We start from the raw sequence: 17,724 nt of genomic DNA, 5'->3' as shown, positions 1-17,724 counted from the left end.
TTATCGCTAGACTATTAATCCAGAAACTCAGCTAATGTTCTGGGGACCCGGGTTCGAATCCCGCCATGGCAGATGGTGGAATTTGAATTCAATGAAAAAAAACATCTGGAATGGTTTCATGGTCATCCCCCGCCATCCTCTCCCCAGCAATCTTGAATTAAATCTTGAAATAAATGGCAGAAAAAGTCCACGGGTGGTGAGATCAAATTTTCAAAGGAAATGTACACTAAACATTGGACCAAAAGTTATGTTGGCCTCTTTATTATTAAATATTTTACTAAATACATTTTTAATACAAGTCCATCATACCTGATACAAACACACCGCCAGAGAAAGAGAAAATTTTTTTTCCTGGGAACATCATTCAGATTTAGAAGGAACCAAAAGTGCATCTGTAATCAAATTGCCATGGTTATCATCTTAAATAAACTGGTCACAGTGCAAAGAGCCAAAGAAAATCTCAATCGGTTTTTAAAAAGTGCTTTCTAATAAAAGAAACATCTGTGTATGTACGTATAATATAAATATTTATATGCACTTGTACGCGCACATGTTTATACACCTTTATACACAGCCACATTCAGAATTCCTCAGATTGTAGAACAAAATGTTTGAAAACCTCATGGCCTGATTATAGCAAAATCTAATCATGATAAATACAAGTTCCTTCCCTTCTCGATGGATCAGATACTGATCCTCTGTAATAAGAGCACTGAGTTGATTTAGTTAAGACATCAAGTATTGCTCAAGACATCAATAAGGCAGAGAACGGTTCAATTAACTTCAACTCACAAGACTCACTCGCTCACCATTTATACTCATTACCCTCGAAGTTCTTGCAGTAGCTGTTTTCTTGCTACAAAAAGTTTATTAAATTATATTTATCAGAATGTACAAACACACACGCACGCACACACACACACACACACACACACACACACACACGGCACTGCTACACAACGGCCATTTTCTTCCTAGTCCTTCTTGGCATAGTTTCCATTAAAAACAGTTTGGATAGTACAGCCAAGTTCTGTCTCTGCAGTCACACACTGAAGGCTTCTTCACTCGTCGGTGTCACTTCCAGAGTCACTTAGCTGCAGATCACTTCCTGAAAATTTAATGAAAAGAAAGCATTTTATCCACACCAGTGTAAGAAGTTCCTGTGCAATAACTTCATAAAATCCCAAGAAATCTATTGAATATTATAGAAATTTGCTCTCCCCCTCTTTCTAAAGAGCTTCCTCAACTGACAAAAACAGGACAATGAGGGGCGGCATGATAGCACAGTGGTTAGCACTGCTGTTTCACAGTGCCAGGGACCCGGGTTCGATTCCTGGTTTGGGTCACTGTTTGTGTGGAGTTTGCACGTTCTCCCCGTGTCTGCGTGGGTTTCCTCCGGGTGCTCCGGTTTCTTCCCACATTCTGAAAGACATGCTGGTTAGGGTGCATTGACCCGAACAGGCACCGGAGTGTGGCAACTAGGGGAATTTCACAGTAACTTCATTGCAGCGTTAATGTAAGCCTTACTTGTGACTAATAAATAAACTTTAAACTTTATGGGGGCTGTTATCTTCATCAAGCTCATGTCTCTATCACAGGCATTGAAATAAGACATTGATAATCCGGATATGGGCAGGTGACCTCATGACCCTCTTTGCAAACCAACTGAAGGTTAAACAGGACGTGTTAGCGATGAGCCACATTCTCTGATAGAAATAGGAGGGATTACCCTGAATATCAGTCCCGTGCTAATGTCCAATTGAATAAATGATTCAACAAAGACCCCCAGAAATCAGGTACATCAATGAATGTTCAAAGGAGTAGAGGACAGTCCTCCCTGATGGAAGACTTCCTAATGCTGCAGTCTAACTCAAGAAGGCAAAGCACAAAGAGAAGTCTGCTTCAAACAAAGGGACTACCACTTCCAATTACATTTTTTTCATTTGATCTCTGGGATAAGTTTTTTTTTAAAATTCATTCATGGGATGCAGACATCACTGGGCCAGAATTTATTACCTGACCCTAGCTGCCCTCGAACGTAGCGGCTTGCTCGGCCATTCAGAGGGCATTTAAAGGTCAACCTCATTGCTGTGGGTCTGGAGTCACATGTAGGCCAGACCAAGTAAGGATGGCAGATTTCCTTCCCTAAAGGGCATTAGTGAACTGCTCCTAGTAAACCGCTCTCAACTGTCATGGTCGTATGCTCCTCTTATCTTTATAGCTTATGCATCATACTTAACTATTGCTTCTCAATAAATTAACTTAAAATCACTTATGAGTTCTTGACCACTGTCTCTGGGTAATCTGAGACTCCCAACATAAACCTGAAACCTGAGAGTAGATTGGCCCAAACCCTCTCCCATCCCCGAACATGGATTGAACCACAAACCCACAACGCATAAATGAATCAGGATCGAATTTCAAATCTCTTGTGGAATTGGGAGACCAGGGAACAAGAGGAACACTGTCCCCACACCCACCACATTAAAACAGGTGCCGAGAGCAGAGTTTCCTCCCTCCTCTCCATTTCTTATAACTGTTTTTCTTGGCCCCGCAACTCTCCCTACTCCTCTTCATCCTCCTTTTTCAAAAACGGAAGCCCTCTCTCAAACCTCTCCACTGTTCTAAGCCCCTCCATTTCTTTCCAAACTTCCTTCTCCTCACCTCCTCTATCTCAACATCTCTTTCCCTCTTCCTTTCTTTCCACTTTCCCTGCTCCCCCTGTGCCTCCTTCCTTCCCTCCCACTCCTGGACGCAATCAATTATTCTGACATCTCCCTTCACTCCCCTCACCCTGGCCCTGAATATTACACTTCATTTTGTCCATGTGTACAGCCACAAATTAACTGGTATATTATGAAGCAATGATTGCAGAGGCCATACACTTCTTATTCACAAAAAATGTTCTTGCTATCTTTGGACACCCTCCTGTAAACTGTTACTGGTCATTCACTGTTACGATCTGCTATTACGTTGTGGTTACAGGTGCCACCCACAAATTGGCTATCTGGAGCAAGTAAAAATCATAGAATCCCTACAGTGCAGAAAGAGGCCATTCAGCCCATCGAGCCTGCACCGACAACAATCCCACCCAGGCCCTATCCCTGTAATTCCAAGCATTTACCCATTAATCCCCCTGACACTAAGGGGCAATTTAGCATGGCCCATTCACCTAACCTGCACATCTTTGGACTGTGGGAGGAAACCGGAGCACCCGCAGGAAATCCACGCAGACACTGGGAGAACACGCAAACTCCACACTCACCCAAGACTGAAATTGCCAGGGAGCAGTGCTAACCACTGTGCCACCATGCCAGTTTCTGAATTCTGTCTCACCTCATTAACTCTGGGCAATACCGCCAGTAATTTTCCTGTGAATCTATGTAAGTGTACTCCAATGAGCAGGTTTGAGATTAGCCTCAGAATTCTTACCTGGATCACTGTTCCATTGACAGCCGTTGAATTGTCAGCTGCAGTAGGCCCGTTCACCTATAGTCTATACCTAATCTTATAAATGTGAGGTGATTCATATAAATGTGAGGTGATTCATTTTGGTAGGACTAATTTAAATGTGGATTACAGGGTCAAAGGTAGGGTTCTGAAGACTGTGGAGGAACAGAGAGATCTTGGGGTCCATATCCACAGATCTCTAAAGGTTGCCACTCAAGTGGATAGAGCTGTGAAGAAGGCCTATAGTGTGTTAGCTTTTATTATCAGGGGGTTGGAGTTTAAGAGCCGTGGGGTTATGCTGCAACTGTACAGGACCTTGGTGAGACCACATTTGGAATATTGTGTGCAGTTCTGGTCACCTCACTATAAGAAGGATGTGGAAGCGCTAGAAAGAGTGCAGAGGAGATTTACCAGGATGCTGCCTGGTTTGGAGGGTAGGTCTTATGAGGAAAGGTTGAGGGAGCTAGGGCTGTTCTCTCTGGAGCGGAGGAGGCCGAGGAGAGACTTAATAGAGGTTTATAAAATGATGAAGGGGATAAATAGAGTGAACGTTCAAAGACTATTTCCTCGGGTGGATGGAGCTATTACAAGGGGGCATAACTATAGGGTTCATGGTGGGAGATATAGGAAGGATATCAGAGGTAGGTTCTTTACGCAGAGAGTGGTTGGAGTGTGGAATGGACTGCCTGCAGCGATAGTGGAGTCAGACACTTTAGGAACATTTAAGCGGTTATTGGATAGGCACATGGAGCACACCAGGATGATAGGGAGTGGGATAGCTTGGTCTTGGTTTCAGATAAAGCTCGGCACAACATCGTGGGCCAAAGGGCCTGTTCTGTGCTGTACTGTTCTATGTTTAACACCTCAGCACTATGAGTGAATAATACAGGAGTAAAACTACATAGGTAGCCTGGGGAGGGTGGGGGGTTGCTTGAATTACCTTTTGTAGGGGTCTGACTGCATGACGATGAGTTCCTCATGGGTTTAAATGGATGGCTTTGAGTTAATGATTAGAGTTGCTTTAAGACCGAGTTGAGGAGGAACTTCCTCACCCAAAGGGTTGTGAACCTGTGGAATTCTCTGCCCAGTGATGCAGTTGAGGCTACCTCATTGAATGTTTCTAAGGCAAAGATAGATACATTTTTGAACAGTAAAGGAATTAAGGGTTATGGTGAGTGGAACTGAGTCCACAAAAAGATCAACCATGATCTTATTGAATGGCGGAGCAGGCTCAAGGGGCCAGATGGCCGACTCCTCTCCTAATTCTTATGTTCTTAGGTCCTTATTAGATGTGGCTTTTGGAGGGAACCGCTTAGATAAACCAAATTACTTCATCTTGTTTCAAACTTCACATGCTCCCTCCATTAAGGTCTGGGATATAAATCACCGGCAATATCACACATACAACTGCAGGCAGAATGTGTCCTCCAGTGGGACAGTAATGTCCTGTTATATTTCCTCTTTCGTACCCTCTAACTTCCCTATTCCACTTTCCATTAAATTGGATAGATTTGGATATTACTCAACAACAGGTAGTCAAGCAATCCAACCCTTGAAATCTTAAGAATTTTATGCTGTTAATTAAAACAATTGAAATAGAAAACTTACGCAACGTATTCAGAGTCTCCTCGGGTCTGTTGCTAACAGCATCTGCTGTTGATATGTGATGCTGAGGTAGTGGAGGTGGGGTTATTAATGGCATTGAAACTGGATGAGAGGAAGGCACTGAAGGCGGTACAGCAGGTGCGTGTGTCTCGTCCTCAGAATCACTGGAGCTGTCGCTGCTCGAGGAAGAGGATGAAGAGCTCTTGGAGTCGGATGAACTGTCCGATGTACTCATCTGGTCCATGGTGCTAACCTCTGCCATCAGCTCTACAAAACAAGTACAGAATATTTCAACGCAAGTCAAATATGAATGAAAGAAATGCCAACTGACTGGTCAGGAGGGTGTAAATGATGAGGTTCCATAGTGCTTTCGGAAAGAACAAGGCTTAAATTCCTCAGAAGCAATTGCCAGGAACACGTTTGCTAACAGCACAGTGGATGGACCTACACCATGTGGATTGCAGCGACTCAAGAAGGCAACTCACCCCCACCATCTGAAGGGCAATTAGGGATGGGCAATCAACGCTGGCTTAGCCACTTGCACTCACATCCCATGAATGAATACAATAAGGAGAAACTATTTAAGGATGGAAAACCAGAGAACATAGATTCTAGATGATTGTTAAGAGAATTTTTGAATATCTTGCCAGTTTTAATGGGCGGCATGGTGGCACAGTGGTTAGCACTGCTGCCTCACAGCGACAAGAATCCTGGTGCAATTCCGGCCGTGGGTCAGTGTGTGGAGTTTGCACCTTCTCCCTGTGTCTGCGCGGATTTGTTCTGGGTGCTCCAGTTCCCTCCCACAGTCCAAAATAGGTTAGGTGGATTGGCCGCGCGCGGGATTCAATCTTTACTCTCAAACCCCCTCAAAAGAAGCGGTTGGATAAATACTTGACAAAGGAAACAGTTGCAGGGTGATGAGGAAAGAGGGAGGGAGGGAGGGTGGGGGATTGTGAATGTGGGATTATTTGGATATCTCTTTCAAAGATGAGCCAAATGACATCAGCACATTGGAGAGAAATAAAGAGCGACAACAAATCACCACCAGTACCTCGCTCAATGTCATCCATTTGGGAAGTGGGTGACATTTTTTCCTTTGGGGAAGAACTCTTTGGTGCAAAGTTGGCCCTGGCATTGAAGCGCATTTGTTGCCCCAGGCGACTGGTCTGCTGATCGAGGCGAGACTGGATTTTGCTGCTTCCTTCCGCCCTGAATAGAATCATTGAATGTTTACAGCATTAAAAAAAAGCACTGGGTTTGTTAAGTATGCACCCTGCCCAAGCTTTATGATACATCAGACATGCTGTTTAATCCTATTTACTAATCATAAACATTTAAAATCCCTATTCTCAATTCAACTGTGTCCTCTGAGCGTGATTCTCAAATGACGAATTAGGAACCGATCTATGATACAGCATAGAAGGTGGCCAAAGAAGGTGAAGCTACAAAGGGTTGCAAATGAAGCCCAATCCATCACGCAAACCAACCTCCCATCCATTGACATTGACTACGACTCTCACCAACTTTTACAGATGCACCATAGAAAGCATTCTTTCTGGTTGCATTACAGCTTGGTATGGCTCCTGCTCTGTCCAAGACCGCAAGAAACTGCAAAGAGTTGTGAACGAAGCCCAGTCCATCACGCAAACCAGCCTCCCATCCATTGACTCTGTCTACACTTCCCGCTGCCTCGGAAAAGCAGCCAGCAAAATCAAGGACCCCACGCACCCTGGACATTCTCTCTTCCAACTTCTTCCATCGGGAAAAAGATACAAAAGTCTGAGGTCACATACCAACTGACTCAAGAACAACTTCTTCCCTGCTACCATCAGACCTTTGAATGGACCTTCCGTGACTAAGTTGATCTTTCTCTACACCCTAGCTATGATTGTAACACTCTATTCTGCATCCTCTCTACGTACGGTATGCTTTGTCTGTATAGTGCACAAGAAGCAACACCTTTCACTGTATACAAATACATGTGACAATAATAAATCAAATCATTGGATCCATCATGTCTGTGTATCTTTGAAAAGGCTACACAATTAGACTCATTCCCTATAGCCATGTAATTTTTTCTGTTAAGTTTATATTCAAATTCCTTTTGGAAGTTATGATTAAATCTGTTCCATCACTTTAGGTAATGAATTCTAGGTTTTAAGAACTCACGACATAAAAAAATTCATCTCAACTCCCCCTGGTTCGTTGGCCAATTATCTATTGGGACTCAAAATGTTAATTCTATTTCTTTGCCCACAGATGCTGCCAGAAGTGCTGAATATTTCCAACACTATCTGCTTTTAATTCAGCATCTGTCGCATTATGCTGAAATCTGGTGACAGACACTCCAGCAAGAGCAAACACTTTCTCTTCATCTGCCCCATCAAAATGTTTCATAATTTTGAACATTGCGATTAAAGCCCTCCTTCACCTTTTCTGAAAACCATCATCCCATCCCAGCTTGCCTGCTCTCTCCATATAGCTGAAATCATAGAAACTAGAAGCAGGAGTAGAACATAGAACATAGAACATTACAGCGCAGAACAGGCCCTTCGGCCCACGATGTTGCACCGACCAGTTAAAAAAAAAAACTGTGACCCTCCAACCTAAACCAATTTCTTTTCGTCCATGAACCTATCTACGGATCTCTTAAACGCCCCCAAACTAGGCGCATTTACTACTGATGCTGGCAGGGCATTCCAATCCCTCACCACCCTCTGGGTAAAGAACCTACCCCTGACATCGGTTCTATAACTACCCCCCCTCAATTTAAAGCCATGCCCCCTCGTGCTGGATTTCTCCATCAGAGGAAAAAGTAGGCCATTCGGCCCTTCGAGCCTGCTCCGCCATTCATTTTGATCATGGCCTATCATCGAATTCAATATCCTGACCCCCCCACCCCCACGGCATGGTGGCACAATGGTTAGCACTGCTGCCTCACAGCGCCAGGGATCCAGGTTCAATTCCGGCCTTGGGTTACCCTGTGGAGTTTGCACATTCCCTCCGTGTCTGTGTGGGTTTCCTCTGGGTGCTCTGGTTTCCTCCCATAGTCTAAAGATGTTCGGGTTAGGTTAATTGGCCAAATGGCCTCCTTCTGCACAGTAGATTCTGTGATATCCCTCGAGTCCCAAGAGTTATAGCTAATTTCTTCTTGAAATCAAGACAACGTTTTGGCCTCAACTATATTCTGTGGTAGTGAATTCCACCACCCTCTGAGTGAAGAAATTTCTCCTCACCTCAAAACCCTCATCCCTGATTTCATTCTAATACATCTCTGCTGCTGCTCTCTAAGAACGCTCACACTCATTTTACAGACAGTTCCTTTCGATGGTTCACATTTGTTACGGTGGCACAATGGTTAGCACTACTGCCTCAGTGCCAGGGACCCAGGTTCAATTCCAGCCTCGGGTCACTGTCTGTGTGGAATTTGTACGTTCTCCCCGTGTCATAAGAACATAAGAAATAGGAGCAGGAGTAGGCCATCTAGCCCCTCGAGCCTGCCCCGCCATTCAATAAGATCATGGCTGATCTGAAGTTCCACTTACCCGCCTGATCCCCATAACCCCTAATTCCCTTACCGATCAGGAATCCATCTATCCGTGATTTAAACATATTCAACGTGGTAGCCTCCACCACTTCAGTGAGCAGAGAATTCCAGAGATTCATCACCCACTGAGAGAAGAAGTTCCTCCTCAACTCTGTCCTAAACTGACCCCCCTCTATTTTGAGGCTGTGCCCTCTAGTTCTAGCTTCCTTTCTAAGTGGAAAGAATCTCTCCATCTCTACCCTATCCAGCCCCTTCATTATCTTATAGGTCTCTATAAGATCCCCCCTCAGCCTTCTAAATTCCAATGAGTATAAACCCAATCTGCTCAGTCTCTCCTCATAATCAACACCCCTCATCTCTGGTATCAACCTGGTGAACCTTCTCTGCACTCCCTCCATGGCCAATATATCCTTCCGCAAATAAGGGGACCAATACTGCACACAGTATTCCAGCTGCGGCCTCACCAATGCCCTGTACAGATGCAGCAAGACATCTCTGCGTGGGTTTCCTCCGGGTGCTCCGGTTTCCTCCCACAGTCCAAAGATGTGGGGTTAGGTGGAGTGGGCATGCTAAATTGACATTTGTGTTGGGGGTCTGGCAAGGTAAATGTGGGTTACGGGAATAGGGCCTAGGTGGGATTGTGGTCGGGACAGACTCGATGGGCCGAATGGCCTCCTGTACTGAAGGGATTCTATGTTACAATGCACTTCTTTTAAAGGTAATCCTTGGTCATTGATGTACACAGGTAGCGTGTCACACAGTGAGAGGACATACTGGACTAACATGTGACAGGTATTAACATGTGACAGGTTTCACTCACCTGGTTTTCTTCACCGTGATGTTGCTGCTAAGTTTCTCCAGTCGATATTCCCCAGTGTCGTGGTTTACAATCAGAACACACTCCTTCAGGTAAGGTCTCTTTGAGCCTTTAAACACCGACACAGGTGGCGTTGAACCCTGTTGAACCAAAGTCAGTCATTTCAGTTTGGAAGGAAAAGCATTCGCACTGGGACCGACATTAAGTGAACAATGTTGTGATCTGGGCGCAAGACCTTAAAATGTGGTGGAAGCGGATTCAACAATAACTGTGAAATGGGAAATTGGATCAACGATTGGAAAGGAGAACTTTGCAGGGCCATGGGGAAAGAGCAAGGGAGCAAGGCTAATGTCAAAGGGCCAGTACAGGCAGGATGGGCTGAATGGCTTCCTTTCTCTACAATTCAAGAGGTTGGAAGGAGAGACAGGAGTAAAAATGGAGAAACAAGTGACAAGGTGGTTGGTAAGAGGAGGACACAGATTTAAATGCTCAAGAACCAGAGACAATATCTGGGAAAATAAATTATGCTGTGACTTATGATGCTTTGAAATGTGATGTCTGAAAGGGCGGAAAGGAAGCAAATTCAAAAATAATTTTCAAAAGGGAGTTAGTTAAATACTTAAAGTGAGAGAAGATGAGTGTTTTGCAGGGAAAAAGCAGGGGAGTGGGACTGATTTGACAGAATTACCAGAGAGTCGGCACAGACACACTGATCAGTCAGTATGCTTCACTGCTCTATGACTGCTGAAGTGAACTGAACAGTTTGGTGACTGGTTGATACACCGAGATAGAATTATGAAGATCAAGGCAAAAGACCAGAGTTCAGTCTCCCATCTTAGACGGGCGTCGTGGCTCCTTCGCTAAAGGAATTCCCCCTATTCTCATCCCAACCGAAAAACCCAGGCAAAGGGTCAAAACTGGTGGAGCAGAGCACCAAAACTGAAAAAGAAGAGAGAGAAGAGAAAGTTAGCCTGAAGCTGCACTCAACTTGTGTTTCAAAGAGCTGTAGGTTGTCAAGTGTAAGGGAACAGCGAGTGTGGAAAATCTTTCAGCAGCTTTGCTATTTGGGAAAGGAAGGCATCTAGAGTAACAGATGGGGCAAAAAGTTTATTTATTAGTCACAAGTAAGGCTTACATTAACACTGTAATGAAGTTACTGTGAAATTCCCCTAGTCGCCACAGTCCGGCGTCTGTTTGGGTCAATGCCCCTAACCAACACATCTTTCAGAACGTGGGAGGAAACTGGAGCACCCGGAGGAAACCCACGCAGACACAGGGAGAACGTGCAGACTCCACACAGACAGTGACCCAAGCCGGGAATCGAACCCTGGTCCCTGGCGCTGTGAAGCAGCAGTGCTAACCACTGCACCACCATGCTGCCCCGAATGTTCATCTCCACACAAAGACTACGTGGAACGTCAAACCTACAACTCAGTGGAGGACAGCTCAGGACAACAGTAATCATAATGGAGATCTAATCATTAGATTAAATTGTTTTATTATGGGCTAGATCCAAACAGTGGCAGCTACCAATGAGGTCACACCAATAGCACGAGCAAAGGGGGTCCTATTAAAAAATAGGCTGACGTTCAAGAAAACAATTTGCAATTATATAACACCTTTAAGGCCATGTTATAAAGCAAAACCGGACACGCAAGAGAAACATTTTCTACGCACAGATTACCAGAGTGGTGGGTGGAGATGAATAACTTAGAGACATGGATAATTCCATAGAGGGGGAAAAAAATAGAAGGATATGCTGATAGAATGAGATTAAGAAAGATGGGAGGAGGCTTGAGTGGAGCAGGGCTAGCTACTTCTGGTGAGACGGTGGTGTTTTTTAAAAATTCATTTACAGGATGTGACCGTCGCTGACTAGGCCAGCATTTATTGCCCACCCTTAGTCGTGCCCGAGAAGGTAGTGGTGATCTGTCTTCTGGAATTGCTGCAGTCCCTGAGGTATAGGTACACCCATAGTGCTGTTAGGAAGGGGATTTCAGGATTTTGACCCAGCGACAGTGAAGGAATGGCGATATATTTCCAAGTCAGGATGCTGAGTGACCTGAAGGAACCTCCAGGTTATGGCATTCACAGGTATCAGCTGCCCTTGTCCTTTTAGATGGTGGTCTAGAAGGTGCTGCCTGAGGAACCTTGGTGAATTCTCACAGTGCATCTTGTGGATGGTACACACTGCTGCCACTGTTCTTCGGTGGTGGAGAAATTGAATGTTTGTGGAAGGGATGCCAATCAAGTGCGTGGCTTTGTTCTGGATGGTCTTGAGCTTCTTCTGTGTGTTGAAGCTCACTCATTCAGGCAAGGGGAAGGTATTCCATCACACTGACTTGTGCCTTTTGGATGTTGAACAAGTTTTGGGAAGTCAGGTGGTGAGTTACTTGCCAGAGGATTGCTAGCTTCTGGCTTGCTATTGTATATGGCTAGCTCAGTACAGTTTCTGGTCAATGGTAACCCCCGGAATCTCAACAGTGGGGGAATTCAGCAATGGTAATGCTATAATTATTATAGCTCACAATAAAACAGTGTTCTCCAAGGCTCATTGCAACCTGAAAATGTACGATCCCCCACAGAAAAACCAAGCAACGTGCCTTAATGACTATCGGCTGGTGGCTCTGACATCCATCATTATGAAGTGCTTCGAAAGACTAGTCTTGGCATGAATCAATTCCAGCCTCCCGGACTACCTGGATCCAGTACAGTTTGCCTATCACTGCCAGGGAGACGTCATCACCCTGGCCCTGCACTCAACCCTGGAACACCTAGATAACAAGGACACCTCGGTCAGACTCCTATTTATTGACTACAGCTCAGCCTTCAACACCATTATTCCCACAAAACTCATCTCCAAACTCCGTGGACTGGGCCTCAGCTCCTCCCTCTGTGATTAGATCCTGAACTTCCTAACTCACAGACCACAATCAGTAAGGATAGGCAACAGCACCTTTTCATCATCCTCAACACCGGTGCCCCACAAGGCTGTGTTCTCAGCCTCCTACTATACTCCTTATACATCTATGACTGTGACCAAATTCCCCTCTAATTCGATTTTCAAGTTTGCTGACGCCACCACCGTAGTGAGTTGGATCTCAAACAATTATGAGACAGGAATGAGAGAGAGTATCTGGTGAACGGGTGCGAGAACAATAATCTCTCCCTCAATGTCAACAAAATGAAGGAGATTGTCATCGACTTCGGGAAGCTTAAAGAAGAACATGCCCCTGACTACATCAATGGGGACGAAGTAGAAAGGGTCGAGAGCTTCAGGTTTTTAGGTGTCCAGATCACCCACAACCTGTCCTGGTCCCCCCATGCCAACACTATAGTTAAGAAAGCCCACCAACGCCTCTACTTTCTCAGACGACTAAGGAAATTTGGCATGTCAGCTACGACTCTCACCAACTTTTACAAATGCACCATAGAAAACATTCTTTCTGGTTGTATCACAGCTTGGTATGGCTCCTGCTCTGCCCAAGACTGCAAGAAACTACAAAAGGTCGTGAATGTAGCCCAATCCATCACGCAAACCAGCCTCCCATCCATTGACTCTGCAAAGCAGCCAGCATAATCAAGGACCTCACGCACCCAGAGACATTCTCTCTTCCACCTTCTTCCGTCGGGAAAAAGATACAAAAGTCTGAGGTCACATACCAACTGATTCAAGAACAGCTCCTTCCCTGCTGCTGGAATGGACTTTCCTTGTATTAAGTTGATCTTTCTCTACACCCTAGCTATGACTGTAACACTACATTCTGCACTCTCTCCTTTCCTTCTCTATAAATGGTATGTTTTGTCTGTATAGCACACAAGAAACAATACTTTCCACTGTGTACTAATACATGTGACAATAATAAATCGAATCAATCCCCCACATCTAGCTGGCTCCAACTGAGGCTCTTGGTTTATGATACAAGGTATTCATGCTGCTTTGAGAAAAAGATTCCAACCAATGGTTATGATTAATTTATTTGAAGAAAGAGTGAATATACACCTGCACTTTGGGGTTGGCAGGGTGCCCAATTTTCTCAAAGTACGGCAGTGGCCACTGTAGGAATTTAATTCCAGAACTGAGAATCCAGACAACTGAAGGTGTGACTCCAATAGAGGAATGAATAAAATTGGAGATGCACAATCAGCTAGCATTGTAGAAGCACAGAGATTTCAGAGGTTGCAGAGCTTCAGGAAGTTATAAAGGCAGGAAGGTGCAAGTCCATGAAAGGATTTGGAAATAAGGATGAGAATTTTAAAAGTTTAAATCTGAAATAAGGCCACTAGCTCAAAGCACCAAAGGAAATCTTCTCTCTTTAGTACAATAAGACACACTTCGATTCTCCACGCGAGCCACAGTTCCAGATTTTGAGTGCCATGTTAATTCAGTTGTATCAGAGGCTCAGACTCATCTCAGGGCACATTGTCTACAAAGTCCTGACTCAAGAGACAACACCATGTGGAACTCAAGAGTGATTAGAAAAAGGAAACCTTTATGGGAAGGGAGGAACATAAGTAGGCCATTTAGCCCCAAGACTATTCTACTGAAAGAACAAAGGACAAAGAAAATTACAGCACAGGAACAGGCCCTTCGGCCCTCCAAGCCTGCATCAACCATGCTGCCCGACTGAACTAAAACCCCCTACCCTTCCAGGGACCATATCCCTCTATTCCCACCCTATTCATGTATTTGAAAGAACAATGGCACAGTCGGCAGGATCACTGTTCAATGAGATGAAAGCTGATCAGTGACTTCACTGTAAATTTACCTTTGCCCCACATCCTTTAGTAATCTGTTTACCAGATGTCTGTCAGTCTCAGATTTAAAATTAACAATCGATCCTTCATCAACCGTCATTTGTGAAAGAGTTCCAAACTTCTCTCCGTGTGTAAAAACGTGTCCTAACTTCACCTCCGAAATGTCTGGCTCTAATTTGTAGATTATGTCCTCCAGTCCTACATTCCCCCCCCAGTTTCTCCCTATCTGCCCCCGTAGTGTACCTTAATATCTTTAATCCTTGATCTAAATTTCAGGAAATACAACCCTAGTTTGTGTAATCCCTCCTCTAAATTTAAACTTTGGAGTCCTGCTACCATTTCGACCAAATCCAAGCTGCACTCGCTCAAAGGCAAACATGTCCTTCATCGGAACACGGAGCAGCAGTCGGCCATTTGGCCCTTCAAGCCTGCTCCATCATTCAATAAGGTCATGGCTGATCTGATTGTGGTCTCAGCTCCACTTTCCTGTTCCTCCCCATAACTCTTGACCCCCTTGCCTAACAAAAATCTATCTAACTCTGCCTTAAATTCAAAGACCCAGTCTCCACTGCTTTCTGGGAGGAAATGTTCACCTCCGTTTTAAGAGACACATTTTTAAATTGTGTCCCCTAATTTTAATCTTCCCCCACAAGGGGAAACATCCAAGTCCCCTGAGGATCTTATATATTTCAATATCACCCCTCAATCTTCTAAACTCCAATGGGTAGAGGCCCAATGTACTCAACCTTTCCTCGCAAGATAAGCCCCTCATCTCAGGAATGAGTCAAGTGAACCTTCCTTCAACTACTTAGAAATCAATTATATAATTCCTAAAGAGTGGTACCGAGAACTACTCTCAATTCTCAGGTGTACTAAAACTAGGACTCATCATTAACATGGGATGGACAAACCTGGCCTCCAGCAGTGAAAGAAGAGGCTGATATCTCCTGTCCCCACTCACTCAGTCATACAGTGTAGAAGAGGCCATTCGGACCATCAAGTCTGCACCAACATGCAAGAAACATTTGTCCACGTCCCTCATAATCTTGTGCACCCCAATCCAGTCATCCCCTCAGTCTTCTCTGGTCCAACTTTTGAATGGATCTACCTCGTGTTAAGTGGATCTTTCTCTACACCCTAGCCAAGACTGTAACACTACATTCTGAACTCTCTCCTTTCCTCCTCTATGAATGGTATGCTTTGTCAGTATCGCTTGCAAGAACAATACTTTTCACTGTACGCTAATATATGTGACAATAATAAATCAATTCAACAAAAACTCAAGCCTATCCAACCTCTCTTCATAACTTAAATGTTCCGTCCCAGGCAGCATCCTGGTGAATCTCCTCTGCACCCCGCCCTCCAGTGCAATCACACCAGAACTGCACACAGTACTCCAGCCATGGCCTCACCAAAGTTCTACACAACTCCAACATGTCCTCCCTGCTTTTGTAATCTCTGCCTCGACTCTCCTAGCAACGCACACTGAACACACCTTGCTGGCATGTGGACGCGCAAGAAGCCAACAGCAGGCTAACTTTCCACGCTTACCTCTATGTTTGGAAAGGTGATTGTGATCTGTTCTCCTTTCCCAACTTCGAGATCTCCTTCACATGCCGTGTCGATGGATGCTGGTTTGAAATCATCTGAAATGATAAAGCAATGATGAAGGACTCTGACAGTCTGCAAACCCCTCGCTGGCCAGTGCCAATAAAAATTACAAAGTGGAGATAGATTGATTTCTGTTGAGTAAGGGTATTGAAGGGATATAGGAAAATGGGGTTAAGATACAGGAAAATGGGGTTAAGATACAGGACAGCCATGATCTAATTGAATAATGCAATACACAAGACTATAAGACATAGGAGCAGAAGTAAGCCAATCTGAGGATGAATGGTCTACTCCTTTATTAACTAGAGAAGGTTGAATAAACATTTTTAAAGTTGCAGCGTTTTGTTAGAGTGACTGGGGAAAGTACAGGGAGTGCTTTTTTCCTCTGGTCAGTGACAAGAGTGTCAATTATTTAAAATGAAAACAGAAAGTGCTGGGTAAACTCAGCAGGTATGGCAGCATCTGGGGGAGAGAGAAACACAGTTAACGTTTTAAGGCCATATGACCCTTCCACAGAAGAATTCACTAATATAGAATCACAGAATCCCTACATGCAGGAGGCCGCTATTTGGACTATCAAGCCTGCATCGACCACAATCCCACCCAGTCCCTATCCCCACAAGTCCATGCATTTACCTTAGCTAGTCCCCATGACACTAAAGGCCAATTTAGCATGGTTAATCCACCTAACCTGAACATTTTTGGACTGTGGGAAGAAACCACAGTACCCAGAGGAAACCCAGGCAGATACAGGGAGAATGAGCAAACTCCACAGACAGTGAACCAAGCCGGGAATCAAACCTGGTCCCTGGCGCTGTGAGGCAGCAGTGCTGACCACTGTGCCACTGTTTTGTTCAATATAATATTGGCTGTGATTGCTGTGTGTACCATCTACAATGTACACTGCAGTAACTCATGAAGGCTCTTTCAACAGCAACTTCCAAACTCACGACCTCTACCACCTAGACAGTAAATGGCAGAACCCTTAAGAGTATTGATAGGCAAAGGGGTCTGGGTGTACAGGTACACAGGTCACTGAAAGTGGCAACGCAGGTGGAGAAGGTAGTCAAGAAGGCAGTCAAGGCGGCATACGGCATGGGGCACTGAGTCTAAAAATTGGCAAGTCATGTTGCAGCTTCACAGAACCTTAGTTAGGCCGCACTTGTTCAATTCTGGTCACCACACTACCAGGAAGATGTGGAGGCTTTGGAGAGCGTACAGGAAAGATTTACCAGGATGTTGCCTGGTATGGAGGGCATTAGCTATGAAGAGAGGTTGGAGAAACTTGGTTTGTTCTCACTGGAACGTCGGAGGTTGAGAGGTGACCTGATAGAAGTCTACAAGATTATGAGAGGCATGGACAGAGTGGACAGTCAGAAGCTTTTTCCCAGGTGGAAGAGTCAATTACTAAGGGGCACAGGTTTAAGGTGCAAGGAGCAAGGTTTAAAGGAGATGTACGAGGCGGATTTTTTTTTTTTTACAGAGAGTGGTGGGTGCTTGGAACTCGCTGCGGATACGGTAGTGGCTTTTAAAGGGCATCTTGACAAATACAAATTGGATGGGAATAGAGGGATATGGTCCCTGGGAAGGGTAGGAGGTTTTAGTTAAGTCGGGCAGCATGGTCAGTGCAAGCTTGGAGGGCCGAAGGGCCTGTTCCTGTGCTGTAATTTTCTTTGTTCTAGAAGGAGAAGGGCGGCAGAGACAGGGGAACACCATCACCTGCTAGTTCCCTTCCAAATCACACACCATTCTGACTTTGAAACATAACACTGTTCCTTCACTATTGCTGGGTCAAAATCCTGAAGCTCGTACACTAACAGCACTATGGGTGTACCTACACACACAGCATTCAATTCAGCAGCTCACCACCATTTCTCAAAGGCAGGAAGCGATGGGCAATCCAGAGTTCAAATTTATTAAAAGATTGGTCAGAGAT

The 17,724-nt window shown here is 44.7% G+C and overlaps 1 protein-coding gene across 1 annotated transcript in view; it reads right to left on the bottom strand.

Moving 5' to 3' along the window:
• Positions 1-239: 239 nt before the first annotated feature.
• The window catches only part of eaf2 (ELL associated factor 2), a 17,969-nt gene continuing 484 nt past the window's right edge, over positions 240-17,724 (bottom strand). Inside the window, exons 2-6 of the mRNA XM_078227848.1 lie at positions 15,729-15,823; positions 9,423-9,559; positions 6,107-6,264; positions 5,059-5,322; positions 240-1,108 (exon numbers count right to left, since the gene is read on the bottom strand). Of these exons, the coding sequence (XP_078083974.1) occupies positions 1,062-1,108; positions 5,059-5,322; positions 6,107-6,264; positions 9,423-9,559; positions 15,729-15,823 (701 nt within the window). The 3' untranslated portion in view covers positions 240-1,061. The remainder of the gene's footprint in view (positions 1,109-5,058; positions 5,323-6,106; positions 6,265-9,422; positions 9,560-15,728; positions 15,824-17,724) is intronic.

The sequence above is a fragment of the Mustelus asterias genome, chromosome 14 (assembly GCF_964213995.1).
Source record: "Mustelus asterias chromosome 14, sMusAst1.hap1.1, whole genome shotgun sequence".
NCBI lineage: Eukaryota > Metazoa > Chordata > Chondrichthyes > Carcharhiniformes > Triakidae > Mustelus > Mustelus asterias.
This window is presented reverse-complemented; position numbering and strand designations above follow the sequence as displayed.